Genomic DNA, 20,416 nt, shown 5'->3' with positions numbered 1-20,416 from the left:
TTCTGACAATCTCTTGCCTAATGTGCATTTTCATTTGTTGGCACTTTTATCCTCAGCAGATAAATGGTATTATGCAATTAGGACCTCATCTTGTTGGAGTATAAAAGAGGTTTCCATAGGTGAAAATTCTGGTAATGTAAAAAGGGTTTGTACAAAACAAAATTTATTTTAAAATAACCTTTTGAAATATATTCATTTAAAATGAGATAGTTATTCCTTACATTCTCTAATACTACAATTTTTAACTTACTGCTGACTATTGTAACAAAGTTAACACTATTCCATTGCATACTGAGCATTCTGTGATTTATTTCACCTTTAACATACCTGCAAATGTAAGTTTAAACTAATCAGGGATATTTTACCTAACAGGGCTTTCAGAATAATTTTTTTCATGCTTAAATAAAATGATTAAATTATGCTTGAGTGCCTGCATACAAAAGCTTTAGCTTCTATAGTACTGCTAATCAAATAAGTTTTATGGACAGGGAAAGCACTACATTAGAGAGAAATTGGATGCATTTTACTAGTGACATTTCTGGGAAAGACATTTTTAAAAAATCATCTAGTATTAATTAAAAATGAAACTTCAATTAATCTTAAATAATAACAATAACACTTTATCCCTCTAATGAGAACGTGGATGGCAATGCTACACATGTGAATTATGGACCTAGAGAGCTAACACAGAAGGAAGACTGATGAAATGTGAATAAGGTTCAATATTGATTCCATCCTTGATTGCAGCTGGCTTGACTTGTGGCCATAGTAATTTGTCCAGGGTGAGACCTGATCACTGCTTAGGATCAATTAGCTGTGTAGCTTGTGGCTTCACACTTGAGTTGCCAGGCATACTCTTCATGGATAAGCCCAGTATATCTCAAGAATGGATAAGACAGATATTGACCCATTAGTATGCTTGATATTAAGAAGTACAGTGTTTCTCTGGAAACACCAACTCAAAATAAGAGGTAGATAGAAGAACAGTATTGAGTGTTCTTATGAGTACCTGTATGTAGCTGTCCAAAGAATAAGGTTTTTAAGGAATGTATGTAATTTCCAATTTGAAGCCCAAACAACATTCAAATGTGACAGGTTGTGCTGGCTTATTTTAAAGGGAGCTGGGCACCATGTGGGTCTATTCCCTGGTGTAGCACCAAGCACTTTGCCGCTCTCAGGAGAAGATGCTGAATCCTATAGCAGTGTTGGGAAGTGCACAGACACAATGCCAGCACTGGGATGTGATCTTCTCATCAGTTGTTTTTGCGCTGAAGCATTCTGTATTGAAGCCATGACACAATCAGAGAGGGGCTTCTTGCTCTTTTCAAAGTGTTCGTTCTTCATGAACTGATGTCCAGCCTCTTACATCACCACCACTGATAAAGTAATGCCCTGTGGTTGATGTTTAAGGTATAGGACCCTCTTGTTTGTAAACATCTAAAGCCATCAATGCTACCCATTAACATTTTCAGTGATTGAGTGCGACCAACCTCAAATCTCCTGGTTTGATCATTCCAGTTGTGATCTTCTGTGTAATGCAATTCATGAAGGAATAAAGTAGTCATTTGTTGTAGGTTTCCTATTGATCAGGGTCTCTAAGGTAAATCAGTATTTGGGTGAATAAGATCTTTAGAATATAGATCCTGTGGAAGAGGAAAGCAAAGAGCACCTATGTAAAGTTTTCCTATTGTGTCTCCGACAGTCTGAGCACATCTAAGTGCCTTGGGGTGTGTGATTGACTGAGTTCATTAGTCTTCTAACACCTGGGGCACAGACCACTTCTCTGTGTGCTTTGGGCTTTCAAGGGCTGCCACATACTTGCTGGGCTTTGGAGAGAGAGACAGAGGGAGAGAGCGTAAGAAAAAGCATTACGAACTTACTATGAGACTGACTTTAACATTCATATACATGTTTATGACTGATTACTACTGATTAACACCTGAGGATTAACCAGTTCACTTTCTTCCTTTTGAAGAACTCCAGCCCATCACTGAAAGACTTTGGCCATTGTTATTCTTTGGACTTGACTTTTTGCCCCAATTCACAAAATTGAGGTTTTTATGTGTTCCTGAAATTGATGACCCACTTTGTGCCTGAGTTCTAATAATTAGGTTCTTACTCTCTGAATATCTGACTTGATTTTTTTTAAAACATTTATTTATTTATTTATTTGAAAGGCAGAGTTAGAGAGGTGAGAAGGAGAGGGGGAGAGAGAGAGAGAGAGAGAGAGAGAGATCGAGATCGAGATCGAGATCCATCTGCTGGTTCACTCCCCAAATGGCTGCAACATCTGGGGCTGGGCCAGACTGAAGCCAGTAGCCAAGAGCTTCTTTTAGATCTCCCACATGAGTGGCAGAGGCCCAGGTCTTGGGCCATTCTCCGCTGCTGTCTTAGGTGCATTAGCAGGGAGCTGGATTGGAAGTGGAGCAGCTGGGACATGAACCAACGCCTATATGGGTTGTTGGCACTGCAGGTGGAGCCTTAACCTGCTGTGCCACAACACTGGCTCTGATAGTTTCTTTTTACTTCTTCCTCACTGCTTCTAGCCCCTACCTAGGAGTCTATGTTGACCACTAGCTGACATGTTCTTGTATGCTGCAAGGATGTGCCAGTCTGCATTCCTCACTACCTCCTAATACAGGTGTCTCTGTTACAGAATATCTCCATCCCACCACTCCACTGAGGCTATGAGGAATCCATCTACTGCCCTTATTGAACTCACAGAGTTGTCTTCTGCCCAGTGTCTTTAATCCCTGATGTTTGTCTCATCCCAGTTAGTGACTATATTTTGATCTCAGTATCTCCCAGTAGGCCAGGCCCAACTTCCTGAAAACCTAAGAGGAATTCACCATGTTTTACTGTTGAAGAAAAAGTTGATAATTAGTTGTAGAGCACAGCACCCATTTCTGTCATCAAAAAAGTAGGATGCAGGTGTGAGTGTGTAGTCTGCTGACTCACAGGCAAACTGGGATCCCCTTTCTGGGTTAGTGACTGATTTGTTGGGTGACCTGGGGTGTGTCCCGGCGGCCCTGAGGTGAATTCCTTAGGAAGAAGATGAAGGGACTCAGGGCTGTGTAGGCTTCCCAGCTCTCCTGTGCAAGTCTATACTGGGAGTAGGCTTTTGAGCATGTTCCATGGCTAGGAGACTGAAAGCATTATTTATATTTTTGATTCTAGATTTGAGGTGAGAGGCCATTGTCAGTGCCATACAACTGGAAAATGGGTCTACTCAGACCATCACTGTCTTTCCACTCTCTTCTACTATAAAGAAGAGGCATTAGGAGTGGGGAGACTTTCTTCCCATAGCAATCCAGGACCTTAGATGATTGTCTGAAATTTCAGGCATGACTGTACCTCTTCAGAGGCAAATGGTGGAGTAATGAACCTGCATATGCAGTGGAAGAACTAAAGATTTTATTTTGTTCAACGAAAGTAGCTTTTATGCTTTTCCCTTTGTTACTAGACAGCACGATGGCCTTGGTACCTGGTAGTAGAGAGAGGCAAGAATCTAAGCTGATGGAACTAGGTTGTGCTTACCAGGCATTCACTATAACCTAGAGTCTCACTGTTTGGATCCAAGTCACTTGAGAAATTTAGAAAAATGATCTCTTTAACCCAGTTTTGAAGACAATTTGGTAATAGTTTATTAAAGTGAACAAGGGTGTTTTAGCCTTTGGTTAGGAATTTTTTTTAATAATATTTTCAGTTTGTTTGAAAATGAAGGAGACAGAGACAGATCTTCCATCTTCTGGTTCACTCCCTAAATGCCTGCAACAGATAAGGGTGAGCCAAGCTAAAGCCAGGTTTCCCAAATGAGTGGCAGGGACACAAATACTTGAACCATCACCTGCTGCCTCCTTGGGTGTATATTAGCAAGAGCCTGGAATTGAGAGCAGAGCCAGAACGTACATCCAGGAACTCTGAGATGAGAAGCTGGTGTTTCGAGCAGCATCTTAACCATTTTATCAAACGTCCATCTCTAGGGATCAGGCCTGCAGGAAAAAAGACTGAAAAATTGTCCTTTTTTCTTTGAAAAAACAGTCTGCTATTATTTCTAACACAGTGAAATCCAGTTATTACTAATAGCACTTTGATTCTGTATTTTTCCTTTAGTTTTGAAAATTGTTGTAGGAGGTTAAAATATACACCTTATTAGAAGTTTGTTTCTAATTGGTGAAATTAGAATAGTGAACCACAACTGGGATTTTTTGCAATTTAGGAGGTATTACGTCACTCTGATTTGTTCAAAGTAAGCACTTAGTCATCATCTGTGATGGCATTGGAAACTTCTACTGTTTACTAGGAATGTCTGATTGGCAGGGATTAGACTAATGTTATTTTCACCTGTAATTAGAAACAGAAGGCATGGGCTATAGAAAATCTTTGCATTGGTATTCAGAGTTCACTGGGAAGCCAAATTAATGTTCTTTGCCACAGAGGAGAATGTCTTACAAGTATACTTGTGTATGTTGTGAGCTCTTAGTTGGCACTTGACTTATCGGATTGAATATTCCATTAGAGAAAATATTACCAGGAGATGTAACAGCAGTTTGTCTAAAGAAGCTCAAGAGCTAGGTGGCCACTAATAGCATGAAGGCAAGCAGTGTCAAAGCAGTGATGAGCTAGACATGGCCTTGGTGATAAGATAATTAGCACAGTATGAGGGAGAACTAGCTGTAAGATGTTATAAGAGTATTTGGGAGGACTCTTGGACTTTTTCAGGAATTCACCTAGTAACACTTGAGTATGAGACCAGAGCCTAATGATATTAGGAAAGTAGATAAATTATGATACCTTCTCAGGGTTGGCACACATGATAGTGCCAGAAATATAGCACAGCACAACACAGAAAGTATTTCAAATGCACATTTGCTTTGGCAAGTGTAATATCAGACACTGGAAAGCCAGCTGTAAGTGTGGTACAAGTTATGCTTTCCATACAGAGTTTTAGGAACTTGGCTAGCCTATCTAGAAATACTGTATACCCCTTCCCCTAACCTCAAGATCTAGGAAGATGAAAGTAGTAAGACAGGTCATTAAAGACTGCTAGTTTATTTTCTGAGTCTATGCATATGTTATGTACACAGTGATGAGCAAACACAGCTGGGAGGAACAGCAGATGATATTGGGACTGGAACTGTGGTGTTTATCAGACTGACATAGTAATCCTTCTTTCCTGTGAAAGTGTTCTTTCTAAGTGACTGTTAGGGTTCTGTAACTTTTATTGTGTGTCAGACAAGAAAGGTTCTTTACTCCCTAGCCCCTTTGTCCACCTGTCACACGTTTTCATTCTCATCTCTAGTGAGACTTATTTAGAAACAGGATCTACATTCGACCTCTGATGGGAAATAAATGTGGACAATGAAGTCTCTTCCTTTTGTTTAAATAGGGGAAGGTAGGTCATTTCAGGTCTCAAGGGAAAGGAAATGTGATCCGTCTCCATTGATGTGTCCAGGTTAACCTTTGAGTTGGCTGAGAGAGCAGATAGAAAATAGCAGAGGGAAATAGAAAGGAACAGCAGTAAAATGAACAATGCTTTAAGTGTAGTTTGATGACTTTAACCCATTAAGTCCCAGGTTTTCAATTCTACAACTATTTCAATGACACACTATTATTTTAAAGTTACCATAAGTGGTATACTTATTGCTCCATTTTAAGTCTGTAAAGGTGTTCTCTACATAGGACAGTGGGACATAATGGATTAAGGAAAATCACATGCTATTTTTGTAACCCTAGTAAGGACTGGTATAGAGTATCTGGAAGAAAAGTGAAATGTTTTCTCTTGGGAGTGAATCTGAAGTAAATTGACAGATATTTAATAAGTGCTTACTGAAGTTTTGCCTTAGGTGGAGATACAGGGCAGGTAGTTTGGGTAGTTCCCACTGGATGGTAAACCCACTCAGGACAAATTAACCAGCTATCAAGATGGTGGGGACTTGATCACTTGCTCATTACAGATACAGCAATTGAGATTTTATGGGCAGGAGTGAGATGGAATTTAAATTTGTCTGGAGACAGGCAGGATTTATCAAGACAAAGTTATTGTAATGAGATCATGGTAAATTAAAAGAATGAATGGGAAGTACAGAAACCCAAACGTGGATGTGGGGTGTGGTAGGGGAGTGGTGGAGAGAGAATAAGTTAATGAATGAGGCTGCAGAACAAAGGACTGATGAATGATTTGTAGGGAATAAGAATAGAAAGATTGTAAATGTCTTGAATGTCAAGCATTTTCATTTATTTTTCATCTTCTGAATTGCCCAGAAGTTAGAAAAACTGGTATGGAGGGTATACAGATTGAGAACAGATCCTTTCATCAATGCCCTTACTACAGTAAAACCAGAATAACTCTGCTTTTATAATAAATTGCCTTATAGATTAGATTTTCTAGTAGAACTTATTTTGGACAAAGGATGCCATGGTAAGCAGATCTTAATAAAACTGAAGTAAAAACAAAATTGTGCTAAGCAATAGGAAATCTTGGACCCTACTAGAGTTGTGTTTCTGAAGAGTTGAGCTGATGACATTGATCCTGATAGTGGGAGGTAGGAGAGAGGCTGGAGGTCCGGGCTGGATTGGAAATTTGTCGCAGTGGTTTACATCTTAGATATTGCAGAAGAGTGATCAGCATTGTGTTTGTAGGACCAGAAAGAAGGGGCAGATGCAAGGGGCATTGCAAAGGAAAAAATTAATTAGATCTTGGATGAAGAGCTGAGTTTACAGAAAGGAAAGGGTTGACAAAGTAGATGAAGTGTCAAGTACACTCAACTTACTAGAACTTGGGAATCACTTTGGGTGTTTGCTTAGGGGGCAAACTACTGCAGACTGATAGACTCACAGCTCGAGAGAGGAGCCTGAGAATCCACTTGTGCACCCAAGCTCCAGGAGTTCCTGTGGTTCCAGCTACACTGGGGAGATGGTGACAGGGCTATCCAGTGGTAGATGTTCCTTATAAAATGAATGCACTCTCATTTTTCAACAGAGGATTTATTACTGACCTCTTTGGGATTTGACTCCCTCATGTGTTTTGGCTCCTTGCACAGATTTCAAACTGCTCTGAGTTTCCCCTTTGCAGGTACTTTTTGCATGTGGGACACCAAGAGGTGGTCAGGTGTGCTGGAATCTGAACCATTAGATTCCTTTCCTATCCTGTTTCATATATTCCAAAACATTGGAAATTTGTCTGAAGGATAACTTACAAAACTTCTTCAATTCAAACATTGTGTAGAAGAAGCAAAGTGGAAAAGTTGTAATAAGGAGTTAAGAAATAGTTGGTGAAAGCAGAGGTAAATCTTGAAAATCAGGTGTTGCTGGATCCTGAACTCAATACTCTTGGCCTTTGAGCCCAAATTGATTCACTCCATATCCCAAGCATTGTCTGTAGAACAAATACTTTTCAATGCCATGACATTTTTCATCTCTACTATAAATGAAAAGAAAAAATGCATTGAAATATTGCTGAATTTAATAGAAATTTGTCTGTACATATTTTATAGTCAGCAGATAGTACCCAAAATACTATCATGTGCAAGAGCATGTTTTAAGTGGAGGCTTCACATTCAAAGTACAGGAATCTTTTTTATGTTAAGAGGCAGTATTAAATCCTCACTGTTAAATTTCTCACCATTAGTTGTCCCTCATTTAAGAAACTTTATTTATGGGAAGAAACAGTGGGAAAATCTACCTATATAAGGAATTTCAGGGAGTGGTTTACTAAGATAATATTATTTCAAGGTCTTTGCCTTGTTTTGTCTATTGTTGTAATTTAATTTGAAAACATACTGGCAATCTTTTTTACTTTTTTAACTTTAACTAAATTTGAGGTTTGTGGTTTTGTTATTAAATCTTTCAAAATCATATTTTTAAAAGACTTTTCCCCCTTTGTTGTCAGTTGTTCTTGATAAAAATTATTAACAGTTAAAAAAGAATGTCAGCACAAAGTCTTTTTTTTTTAAAGAATAAGAATGATTCATATGTGCCCGTAGAGAATCCTTGCTAAGATATCTTGTTAAGTGCAGAAAAGGAAGGAGAAGAATATATTTAGAATGCTACATTATACACAACATGTGTGGAACTCTACTTGTGGGAATATATACAAGAATTTGACAATAGTGTTTGCTTTGGGGGAAGGAAGTAGGGACCAGGCAGTGGTGGTAGGCAGGAGCTTCCTTGCTTTGCATCCGTTAGTACTCTTGAGTCTTTTGGAAATCTTGTTCCCATATTACCTGCTGCAAAGTTGCAGACTACAGTGTGAGTCTGGGATTGGCTCCCTCTGGGAGAAAATAATGCTGTTCTCTGCCAGAAGGCAGTAGAGTGTGGTGGTGACAAGACCCAGCTCCCAAGGGCTTTGCCACTAGTGTCATCTTGTTCTGCTACCCTTCTTCACCTAGAAAGAATTCTCATCTCCACCTACAGGCATAGCCTCCTGAGGCTGTGGTGAGGATGACGTGAAGTGACAGCCTCCACAAAGGTTTGCTTCTTTCTGGCATCCGACTTGACCATGTTGGAACTGACAGCCACTTCCTTCTAGAAACCTCCTATAACATCTTGTCTTCCTAGCCATTCTTTCTTTCAGTAAATACCCAGTGGAGACTCTGACATTGACACCTGGAGGTACAGAGCACACCTCTGCTGGACCAGTTGTTCCTAGGCCTCTCAGCCTTCTCTTAGGACCCTGGGTTTTTCCATGCCTTTATGCCTGAGCTCCTAAAGCTCCTTTCAGAGGAACCCCAAGCCTGGCCTACTGTCATTTCCTGAACCTCTGGGGAAACTTCCTAAAACCTTTATGGCATGTCTTAGCCAAAGACAGTGTTTATCACACCCAACTCTGCCACCACCTGCACCATTCAGACATCTCTGCTGGTTTGTAACTTTCTTGGAAGTGGGAGTCTGGAACACTTGGAATACCTTTTGATGCTTTTTAAAAATATTTATGGAAAACCCATAACTTAAACTCAAGTTATTTACTTTATCTGTCCTGAAACATTTCATTGCTAAGGCCGAAATGAAGTCTTTGGTTCCAGCAGCATGTTATTTTTTTCCTCAGTTTCTTTCCATTTTGATCCCTCTCTTGTGTTCTCTTATCATAGATGGCATGCTTTATTGCTGCCATATTTTGGCTTGTAAGATGTAGCAACAACAACAACAAAAACATCATAAAATACAATAAAACAAAACCAAGTCTACTTCCCCTCCACCAAAAATAAAAAAAGATCTCCCATCTACAGGATTAACTTCAGGTCTAACTGTAAAGTGATCAAGCCTCTTGAACATTCACAGATATGCATCTTTATCTGTTTTCATTGATTTTTTACCCCAAATAAAAAATGGGGTTTTGTAAAGTATGAGTTCTCTGAAATTGTTAGCAAAATTTTGTGCATGTGGACATCTTTAAGAAATGGAACTATCTTTTCATCAGGGGCTCAAATCAGGCTAAAGAACATTACAGTGGCTTCAGTGTTTTTCTACCATATACCCTCAGGTTATTCCTCAATTGCCAGGAAGTCTCTTCCCCCACTTTCTGTTTTCCAGGAAGATCCCGAGGCTCCCACCTACTCTTGCATCACCCTCTCTGCCCATCTAGTCTTGACTCTCTGAGATTGCGTGAGATTCCAACTGTTCTATTGCCAGATAAAGCAGCCTGAACACTAGGGATGGTACCAGACCCTGGAACTTGTCTGTCCAGCTCAGCCTAAGACTCTGTCACTCAAAATAGAGAAAAGGGTGAAGCGTTTCACTGTTTTCACTTCAGGTCAGATAGCCACTGGAGGAGGAAATTTCAGGAGGGCAGTCTTCAGTTTCTTAATGCAAATGACTGAGCAGATTCAGACAGATATGTATGGGGAGGAAGCATACTGAAGGGAGATTCACAGATTATCTTGTTTCATACTCACTTGGGAGTGAACTCATTTCGCTAAGTCACTCCGAGAGGTCTAGTTAGTGGCCTAGGAGGACCCTGCATGAGTAGCGGGGCAATGTCTGAACTTAGCTTTTCTTACTACAAGGCATCCCTCCTATTTCAGTATTTACTAACAGTTCCTGGGAATTCTTCAAATATCATCACCCAGGAAATCTCCCTCGTAATGCAGCCCAGACATACCAAGTGTAGGTGGAAATGATGTTAAATTAGAAATGGGGTCTGGTATTGTGGTGCAGCGAATTAAACTGCTGCTTGCTATGCTGGCATCCCATATGGGCACTGGTTCTAGTCCCAGCTGCTCCACTTCTGATCAGGCTCCCAGCTGATGTGCCTGGGAAAGCAGCAGAACATGGCCTGACTGCTTGTCCCTCTACAACCCACATCGGAGACTCGGATGGAGTTCCAGGCTCTTGGCTTCTGCCTGGCCCAACTCCTGCCATTGGGGCTATTTGCAGAATGAACCAGTGGATAGATCATCTCTCTTTCTCTCTTTCCCTCCCCCCCCCGCCCCCGTAATTCTTCCTTTCAATAAATAAATTTTTTTAAAAAGTGGAAATGGGAAGACTATCAAGAACTTCCATTGCACTTAGAAAAGTTACTGTTTAAAGTGAAAATGAAACATCATATGTTTGCAAATTTCTGCAAACAAGAGAGGAGGGAATGAGGAAAGAAGAGGGGACACAGGAGAAGAGGCAAGGGAGAGCGATCAGCTGATAAGAAGCAGCAAGCAGACCCTGTTTGCAGCTGCAGAGGTGTAGCAGCGTCTTTAGATCTGTGACCATTGACCATGAATGCAGATACTTCCAAAGTCTCATTTCTCTTTTATGTGAAAGTTGCTGGCATGGAACAGATGCCTTTATTTGGAGAAACCAGTCTTTGGAAATAATTGGTTCTCTCTTCACTTATCCCCTAGAGATGGTCTTGCACAGATGAAATTAGATAAGGAAAAAATGGAATCACAAAATATTAGCTTGTGATATTTTCTTTGTTACTCCACAGTGTTTTAGGATGAGCACTTTTTACTTCCACATATGAAGGTACTGCAAGAAATTCATGGAAAAAATGAAATTAAAACAAGCTTATTTTTGGTGCAAAATTTTTGAAATTGATGCATAGCTTTTTCATAATATGCATTGTCATTAAATTTTTGAAATCCCTTATATGTTGGTTTTGTCAAGTGATAATAGATGCTTTTTTAAAAAAAAATTATTTATTTGAAAGGCAGAGTTGCAGAGAGAGAGAGAGGGAGGGAGAGAGAGAGGTCTTTCATCTGTTGGGTCACTCCCTAAATGGCCCCAATAGCTGGAGCTGGGCTGATCTGAAGCCAGGAGCCAGGAGCTTCTTCCAGGTCTCCCACAAGGGTGCAGGGGCCCAAGGACTTGGATCATCTTCTGTTTTCCCAGGCCATAGCAGAGAGCTGGATCAGAAATGCAGCAGCCAGGACTCAAACCGACACCCATATGGGATGCCAGCACTTCAGGTGGTGGCTTCACCCAATACACCACAGCGCCAGCCCCAAGATGCTTTATTTTATTTTATTTTATTTTATTTTATTTTATTTTATTTTATTATTTTTTTAACAGTAGAGTTAGACAGTGAGAGAGAGAGAGACAGAGAGAAAGGTCTTCCTTCCATTGGTTCACCCCCCAAATGGCTGCTACGGCCGGCGCTGCACCGATCCAAAGCCAGGAGCCAGGTGCTTCCTCCTGGTCTCCCATGCGGATGCAGGGCCCAAGTACTTGGGCCATCCTCCACTGCACTCCCGGGCCACAGCAGAGAGCTGGACTGGAAGAGGAGCAACCGGGACAGAATCCGGCACCCCGACCGGGACTAGAACCTGGGATGCTGGTGCTGCAGGAGGATGATTAGCTAAGAGAGTCGCGGCGCCGGCCAAGATGCTTTATTTTTATCACTAGGTAGTATAGTAATGTCTTTCCAAAAGGAAATATTATGATTATATTGTCATCTTTGAACAGCAATCTGCTTTTTTTCTAGAGCTTTGAATCATCATAATAAAATAGATTCTACCACCTTTCTAGTACCAGACAGTAGGAACTCAGCTCCTTGGGTAGAACAGTGCTTCCACTGGAAACACTGAGATAGGTACTTGACAAGTTTTGTCTTTTCCTAACATGCTAGTGAGGTAGGTATTATGATTCTACTGTAGAGATTTCAATCTGAGGCTTAGAGAGGTTACGTGACTTGTCCAAGGTCAAATGCCTGGTAAGTAAGGGGAGGAGCTTTCAGACAGTTCATAGTTTAGGGGTCAGGGAAGGAGACAGTTAATGCAGAAGCTGGTAAGATCTGTGTAAATCAGTATATCTCTGTTACGCATCTAGAACAGAGGAGGTGTTTGAGAACTTTCTACCATTGAGACTTGCCTCGTCTGTTTCCTCACTGTAATACTATATTGTTGATTTGACATAAATAACCATGGGTTGGTCATCTGCCTTCTGATTGGTTTGTTCCTCAAAAGTGCCTTTGGCAGGATTTTGAAATAATGCCTTAGCACAGTTAGGGGACGAGGCTTGACGAAAGACCAGCTAGTGTGCTGTTACCATTCATTCTCTTGTTCTCACATCCATGCTGAGTCGGTAGCTCTGTGTGCCCGGTGCTGTGCTAGGCTGTGGGTGTGAGCATTTGCATTGTTGGATGCATGTGGCCACACCCTTGTGGCCCTCCCAACAGAATCAGTAGAGCGTGTCAGTGATCAGTGTAGGGTCGGAAGGTGTAAGAGAAATCAGATGACATCTCTTTCCTACAACAGCTGAGGAACAATTGAGAGATGCATATATGCACACAACCTGTGAGTGTACCTTGACACCTTAAAGGTTGTATGCACTTGCGTGCTGTGGTTCTCAATCACACGTGCCACTGTGGATCCTGTGAAGGCTGGCCTCACAGCCCTTGGTGCTCTGGGTGGTTTGCAGAGTGGCCTGTGATGTCTGCAGAATACCCATGGGAATGGCTTTCTATTGATCGTATCTGGCATCTAAAGGGGTGCTGAGCCTGCTATAGAGGAAAAGAATTATTACAATTTTTAAAAAGAATTTTATTTAAATTTGAAAGGCAGAGAAAGAGAGAGAAAGGAAGACATGTCTCAGCTTTTGGTTCACTCCCCGAATGCCTACAATAGCCATGACTGGGTCAGACCTAACCCAAGAAACCTGAAATTCAGTCTGGGTCTCTCCTGTGGGTACCAGGGACCTAAGTACTTGAGCCATCACCTGCTGCCTCCCAGGGTATGCATTAACAGGAAGCTAGACTCTGGATGGAACCAGGACTTGAACTCAGGCACTATTATGGGATGTATGCACCCCAAGTGCTGTCTTAACTGCTACATCAAACACCCATCCCACTGCAATTTTTTTTTAATTTTTTTTTTTTTGACAGGCAGAGTGGACAGTGAGAGAGAGAGACAGAAAGAAAGGTCTTCCTTTTGCCGCTGGTTCACCCTCCAATGGCCACCGCGGCCGGTGCGCTGCGGCCGGCGTACTGCGCTGATCTGATGGCAGGAGCCAGGTACTTATCCTGGTGCAGGGCCCAAGGACTTGGGCCATCCTCCACTGCACTCCCGGGCCACAGCAGAGAGTTGGCCTGGAAGAGGGGCAACCGGGAGAGAATCCGGCGCCCTGACCGGGACTAGAACCCTGTGTGCCGGTGCCGCAAGGCGGAGGATTAGCCTAGTGAGCCGCGGCGCCGGCCCCACTGCAATTTAAAGAGAAAAAGATCATGGGCTCCATGAGAGGTCAGGGAAAGGCTTTGAACATTATAGGGGTTGAATCAGGTCCCTGTGGTGTTTCAGGAGGCAGATGGGATTCATTTTTCTTTTCTTCTTATTTAGGTTGCAGTTCCAAGTATGGAGGGGGATAATGAGCAACATAGACAGACCCTCTTTCAGATAGCTCATGGTTTAGGTGTCAGGGTGGGAGATGGATAATAAAGAAGTTGGTGAGGTCAGTGCCCATGCAAGTAAATGCAAAGAAGGCAGGAACCGATGTTGGTGAGAATGATGGCAGTGGAGGGGGAGGGAAGTGGTGAACCTCCTTTGGGGTTGTTGGGAAAGCATCCCTAAGGAGGTGGCTCTTGAATGGAGACCTGCATATTGAGAAGGAGCTGACCATACTGTCATCTGTGGGGAGAGCCCAAGGCTGATAAACAAAGCCATCAGGGTGGGGTGAGCATTCCATGTGGTGGGCTAGAGGCTGCACTGTGTAAGGACAAGGCCCTGTCACAAACTGCAGATGAGTGACACGTTATGGAGGCTGCAGAGCAGGGCAAGACTAAGGACCGTGTGTATCCATGAGTGTACTTGGGAGATGAGCAGATGGAAGAGAGGAGGGGATTCTGGAGCAGGGTATGTCCTGGAAGCTTGGGAAACTAAGAGAATGACCCATAGTTCACCAGACCTGTGTTGAAGACACCCAAACATGGTGGCCCCGTTGCTTCCCTTTGGAGGCTGAGATTAGTCCTGGGGTATACTTGGTGCTCCATTGACTGCTACTTGGTTCCTGTAGGATATGGGAGAATTGCCCATATGTGAGGTGATGAAGTTTGATAGAGGCAAGCTGTATGGACTGTAGTTACAATGTCATGTTTTCTAAGTCAGCTAGGTTGTACCAGGTTCCTTTTGTGGTAGTTTTCCTAGAAACAAAAGCTAATTGTATTTTTGTTAGTGGAAAGAGTAACCTTTACACTATACATTGTTTTTATGAAGGGAAAGAGAAAGGTTAGGGTTAAGGCCTGAGTCAATCAGGTTGATAGATAAGAAGAGATGTGTTTGAATGCTCATTTTTGGAACAACTATATATTATTTACTAAAGGTAAAATGGCCCCAAATGTTGTTAGAATGCTCTAGAGAAATGTGTTTAGGCAGTGAAAGGATTCCTGGCAGTGATTGAGAAATACAGTAATGGGGAGCTGTACTTAATCTCTTTTGAGGTTGATTCTGATGTGTGTAGTCTTTACATCCTATTAAATTTTTGAAAGATAAACTGATAGAAGAATGATTTGCCAAGGCCAGCAACTCTTCCTTTTAAAACCTTGGCTCAGTGTACACATTGAGGGGATGGAGGAGTAAGATAAAAGCCTTCTAAATATGAGGTTAACTGAATTCAAATAGAAGGTTCTCTCAAGTTATTGCATTCCTTAGAAAATAAATACATTGCGCATATGGTTAAGATTGATCAAAAAAGTATTCTGTATGCCAGTGATTACATTCCCATCTGTGATTAAGGTTTTCTGTCTGCATCTGGTTTTCGCATTATATTTCTGTAACAAGAATCCTTTATATAGCAGAGTTCACTTTCTGTATTTTCTATTAGCTGCAGCTTGAACTACTGCACGGATCGCAGATTTACACATGTGGTTTTCATTACTTCATACCATTGAGAAAAAGTAATATTTGTTTGGGAATGTATGTTTTCCACAATTTCCATGGTAATACAACATGTTGAGCCTTTTTTATAACACTCTTGTAGAACTACAAATTGTTTGAGGCATTCTCCTCTTGGTAGAGTGTAGCTTTTAAACTTTTCTCAGTGTATGTTTCCTGTAGAATAAGGTTTTACAAATTTGAGGGCTAAGGAGTCAAACAAAGCAGTTTATTAAATATAAAGAAATTTTATTGTCATTTGCATGTGACATATACTTTTGTGCAGGGAGGTATCACAAATACCTAATCCTATATCTTACACTCCTCATTACCTCTACACTTATTTTATGATATTTCATATTATAAGGGCATTTAATGTGTTGTGTGTATAAAGCACAAACTTGGTGCTCCAGTCATTACTTGAAAATTCCAAAGATTAGCTCTTTTCTTCTATCAATTGTCATATAGTGTTTCATATGTAAAATAGTTACATGAATAGAAAATCCTCCTGGATAGCTTTAGATTTACCTTGTGCATTGTTTGAACATACATTTGTATGCTGTATTACACTTTAAGAGTTCATAAATATGTATATTTAAAATACTTTATAAATCATCTTCTTGCCAACTTTTTTCTGTGTATCTCAGAATACTCTGATTAAAAGGGATATTATAAGTAAAGTAAAAGGTGAAGCAATATATTCTATATTGAGGTGTCATTTCTATTTGGAAATTTGTTTTTTAAAGGATGCTTATGGTAATTTTATGTGACTGAAAAAATTCACTCCACCCTTTTTGTTAATAAACCCAGATAGTAGTCTGATATTTAGCAGTCATGAGAAAGCAGAAATAGACGTTGGCTCTAAGGGGTTGTCTGTACTTTACCTGCTTCATTTGTTCAGGGGAGGTTAACCATGGCCTATACAGGGGCATGATCCACTTTTTATCAGACTCTGTCATGTCTTGTTGATGAGTGCTGAAGCACAAAATATTATCATATAACATGGTTGAATTTAAGAAAACTATTCATTTTCTTCTTTTTCCCACTGTTTGTTTAGCCTCTATTTATAAAATGTTTTCGCATTGGTATAGGAATATTAGAGATCACAATTGCTAGAATTATGTAGAAAAATTACCCATATGTCCATTTTCCAGAAATAATCATTTTTGTCATCTAGATGTATTTACTTCTAGTCCCTCCCTCTGTATGTGCCCTTCTCCTGCCCCTAATATTTGAGTATTTATGAAATCTTTATGTGTATCTGTGCATCTTGGTAATTTTCTTATTGAAATTTTTGCCATATCATTTGTTAATAAAATTTTTAGGTTTCATAGTAAACAAAATGTTTCCAAGTGCCAGCTGATTATCTTTAATGATCTTTTTTGAGCTTCAAGGCAACTCTCAACTAAGAAATATCTATCTATGAATATATTTTTCTTAATGCTTACTTGAATTTATGTTATCACACACTACAATAAGAAACAATGGAGTACATCAAAACAGGATCATAATGTGACACTTAAAGGCATTTTTAAGAAACTAGACTTTGTTTTATATACAACAGAATATACTTATCAATTTTAATTTCCAGGAAGTAATCTGATCTCAAAAAATAACAACAGCCTTAGTAATAGTTTTGTGATTGCTTTTATAGATCTTTATTTCTTTGCATGAATTGAGAATCCTACCTTTTGTTCACATGATTGTGCTGGACCCTTTTATTTCATAGATTATAAAAATTAAATGCTGATAATTTCCTGTTCATGATACTAATAGTAGTAGTAGTAGTAGGTAATAGGCACTCAGTAAATATTTGTGAATGGATGAATGAATGAATTCTAAACCTGCCAAGTCTAGCAAGAAAAATGGAAAATTGGAAAAAAAAAAAAAGAGGAAAAAATAGGTTAGTGAAAGTCTATAGATTTGGTAAAATAATTCACCAATAATTGTTTTACTAATACTTTAAAATTTTTCAATTATATAAAGATGCTTCATTATTACAAATTGTGTTAAAAATTTTAGCTTCTTAGCCGGCGCCGTGGCTCAATAGGCTAATCCTCCACCTTGCGGCGCCGGCACACCGGGTTCTAGTCCCGGTTGGGGCGCCGGATTCTGTCCCGGTTGCCCCTCTTCCAGGCCAGCTCTCTGCTATGGCCAGGGAGTGCAGTGGAGGATGGCCCAGGTGCTTGGGCCCTGCACCCCATGGGAGACCAGGAAAAGCACCTGGCTCCTGGCTCCTGCCAGGATCAGCGCGGTGCGCCGGCTGCAGCGGCGGCCATTGGAGGGTGAACCAACGGCAAAGGAAGACCTTTCTCTCTCTGTCTCTCTCTCTCACTGTCCACTCTGCCTGTCAAAAAAAAAAAAAAAAAAAAAAAAAAAAAAAAAAAAAAAAAAAAAATTTTAGCTTCTAATGGCAATATTGAAGTTTCACAATGATGCAGTATATGGAAACACTTTGTTTTGAAACAGAATTTAACTTGCCTGTAAAATTTTATAAAAACATAGTGTCTAAAGTTTGTTCTAAAGAAGCTATAATATCCAATGGATTACTCAATTTTTTTATTATAACAGGTAAAATCTAGCACATTCTTTCAAAGTATTGATATATATATATGTATATATATATACTTTAAAATCTATTTAAGAAGAATTCTCAGGTTTAGAAGGTATCCAGCTCTTAGTCAGATGAATGGAAAATTAAGAGTCCTTTAAAGTACTTCATTATAGGAACTGAGAAAATGGGGATTGTTTTGGATGCTTCTAAAATTTAGAAGAGCTTGTATCTGTTTCTTAAAGGAAACAAAGCTGGTCTAGTATTGTCATGTAAATAGATGGGTATGATACCTCAGACTGGTTGTGATATATGCATTTTTTTTCCCTTTGTTGTTGTCAATAGAAAAGATTGATCTCTGGGCTGGTGAACATAATCTCTGTCCCAGTCAGAAAAGGAGAGGAAATTAGCAGAGCGATTGGTGGAGAATGATATCTGTCAAAAGAAACACTTGGAGAGCACTGAGTTTAGTAATAGGTGACTGCCGGAAAAAGGGAAACTTTGAATATTGTCAAGGTAAGGAACGGACAAATATTTTGATTTTGTAATTTGCTTCCATACCAGAAAATCAATCTATTATTTTTGTAACCAATAAATTGTGATTGTAAGGATTGTTTCTTCTTTCCTTGTTCAAGTGCCTGTTGATCAAGAGTGTGTATTGAATGTTTTAACCATTTGTCTTTGAAATCTTTGAGTGTGGGGATTGGGTGGGGCTGAACCTGGTGGTGGAGCCCTGTTTGATGGCTTTGGGCTGAGGATGTCAAATGATCAAATACTAATTTTTTTTCACCCTGTTCTTGTTGCACTGCTTCTTGCCATGTTTCATAATACATCTGTGATAAGCTGAGCAATCCTTGGAGTTAAAGATTAAAAGTTATGCCATGGTTTCTGTGTTTATTGTAATGCAGAGATGGTATTTTCTGAAGCAGTTTGTTGACTAAACAGGCAAAAAAGAGCTTTTCAATTTATTATTTCTTCTCAGTGAATTTGAATTTTTAAATTTTTAGGTGAATATCATTTCCTAAGCATAACTGGTATCTGGAGATGCATTTAAAAAGAAGTGGTAACATGTAAACTAAATGAATTGCCATTTGGGAAGAGACTTTTTAAAAGTATACAACGTTTAAAAATTCAGGGAAGCCTGAAGTTGAAGTTCTCAGAGTTTTATTGCCCCCTGTAGCTAGCATTGTTTAAGGTTTAGCAGATAATGGACTTGTGCTGAGTCACCAATGAGTATGGATAAAGTGTGCTAAGGAAAAGTTGTGTCAACATGAATATGTGATACTCATTGGCACTCTAGTGATTAGGTGGAGATTTGAAGATCTGTGACTGCTGAAAAGTAGGGATAGCAAAATATTTACCCCTTTTAGCTATTGTTCTGCAAGCATCACTCCTGGCATGCCTATTATAGACTCTACGTGAAATTCCTACAGATTCTCATTGGCTTTTTCTTAAAGTTCCCAGCAAGGTTGGCAAATGAAAGTGGTTTTTGTTTGGTTTGGTTTGGTTTTATCTTTTTTTGTTCCTCAGAAGACTGAAGAAAATGCAATAATTCTCTGTAGAATTATATATTCCTTTGGTGAATCCTTAGTCGTGATTTGGTTGCTGTGTCTTGTTTTCCTTCCTTTCCACCTTCCTTCTTTGTGTTATGGCCTTCTTCTGTAACTAGCAGGAAGTGTTCATTGGAAAGACAAGGCAGGTGGCTCAAATTGTAGCAGGTAGTTAGTTGAGAACTTTCCCACCTCTGTTTCTGTTTTCCTAGGTGCTGTTGCCAACAACAACAAAAGCTTTTTAAGAACTCAAATCTTGGTTGATTAGATTTATGAAATCTTACATAAAGAAAAAGAAAGGTGTTCATATCTTAATGAATGCAAACTAATAATAATACCAACCACCACCCCTGCTTTAGAATTATTTTCTCATCTTCCATCAGAAGAAAGCACCTGTTTCAAAACAGGATATAACTCTTTGCTTTCTGCTGTCTATATCTCTGTGAATATCAAATTAATATGATAAAAGACTGAAGAAGCAGATTAAAAATCAAAATGGATGTTGGATTTTAAAACTTGTGCATGTATTATAAGTATGTACGATTAGCCCCATGACCCACCCCCATCCCATTCTGGTCATGTGCAGTGGATCTGTGGCTTGCTGAGAGTGAACCATTGCCACATGGAAGATCCATGTGGAAAGCAAAAATGCATGACAAAGACACACATCTTAATACAGCTCCAAGAGTTGTTTGTTATAACATGCAAAAGTTGAATATCTCAGAAACAACAGGCTGAGTTTCTTTCTCTCCTTCTCTCTCTTTCCTTTATATAAGTGTGCATGTGTGTGTGTACACAGTTAAAAAATGATGTGCATATACATACATATATTTGTTGACCAATTTTATCATTTTCTTTTTTATGTGGCATTAAAAAATTTTACTCCAGATTTTTCCTCATCGTTGTAATGGGTATTTAGGAATATGAGGTTCAGATTGAAGTTGACCAAAAGTAGGGAAGGACACGAATCACATACTTTAGATTTGCAAACACCTGGAATCCATTTGATTCCTGGAGTTGCA

General features: G+C 39.8%; 1 protein-coding gene across 11 annotated transcripts in view; it reads left to right on the top strand.

Annotated features, from left to right (window-relative positions):
* The window catches only part of RUNX1T1 (RUNX1 partner transcriptional co-repressor 1), a 154,809-nt gene that overhangs the window by 10,177 nt on the left and 124,216 nt on the right, over positions 1–20,416 (top strand). For 7 of the 11 annotated variants that reach the window (XM_070075838.2, XM_089335514.1, XM_070075840.2 and 4 more), the window contains one exon: positions 18,190–18,360. The exons of the other annotated variants lie outside the window; for them this stretch is intronic. In XM_070075838.2, coding sequence (XP_069931939.1) covers positions 18,273–18,360 — 88 coding nt within the window. In that variant the 5' untranslated portion in view covers positions 18,190–18,272. The remainder of the gene's footprint in view (positions 1–18,189; positions 18,361–20,416) is intronic. 11 annotated transcript variants of the gene reach the window in all.

This window comes from Oryctolagus cuniculus, chromosome 6, assembly GCF_051225735.1.
Source record: "Oryctolagus cuniculus isolate XC-2025 breed Fujian yellow rabbit chromosome 6, ASM5122573v1, whole genome shotgun sequence".
NCBI classification, from domain to species: domain Eukaryota; kingdom Metazoa; phylum Chordata; class Mammalia; order Lagomorpha; family Leporidae; genus Oryctolagus; species Oryctolagus cuniculus.
Note: the sequence above shows the minus strand (reverse complement) of the source record. Positions and strands in the feature narration are given on the sequence as shown.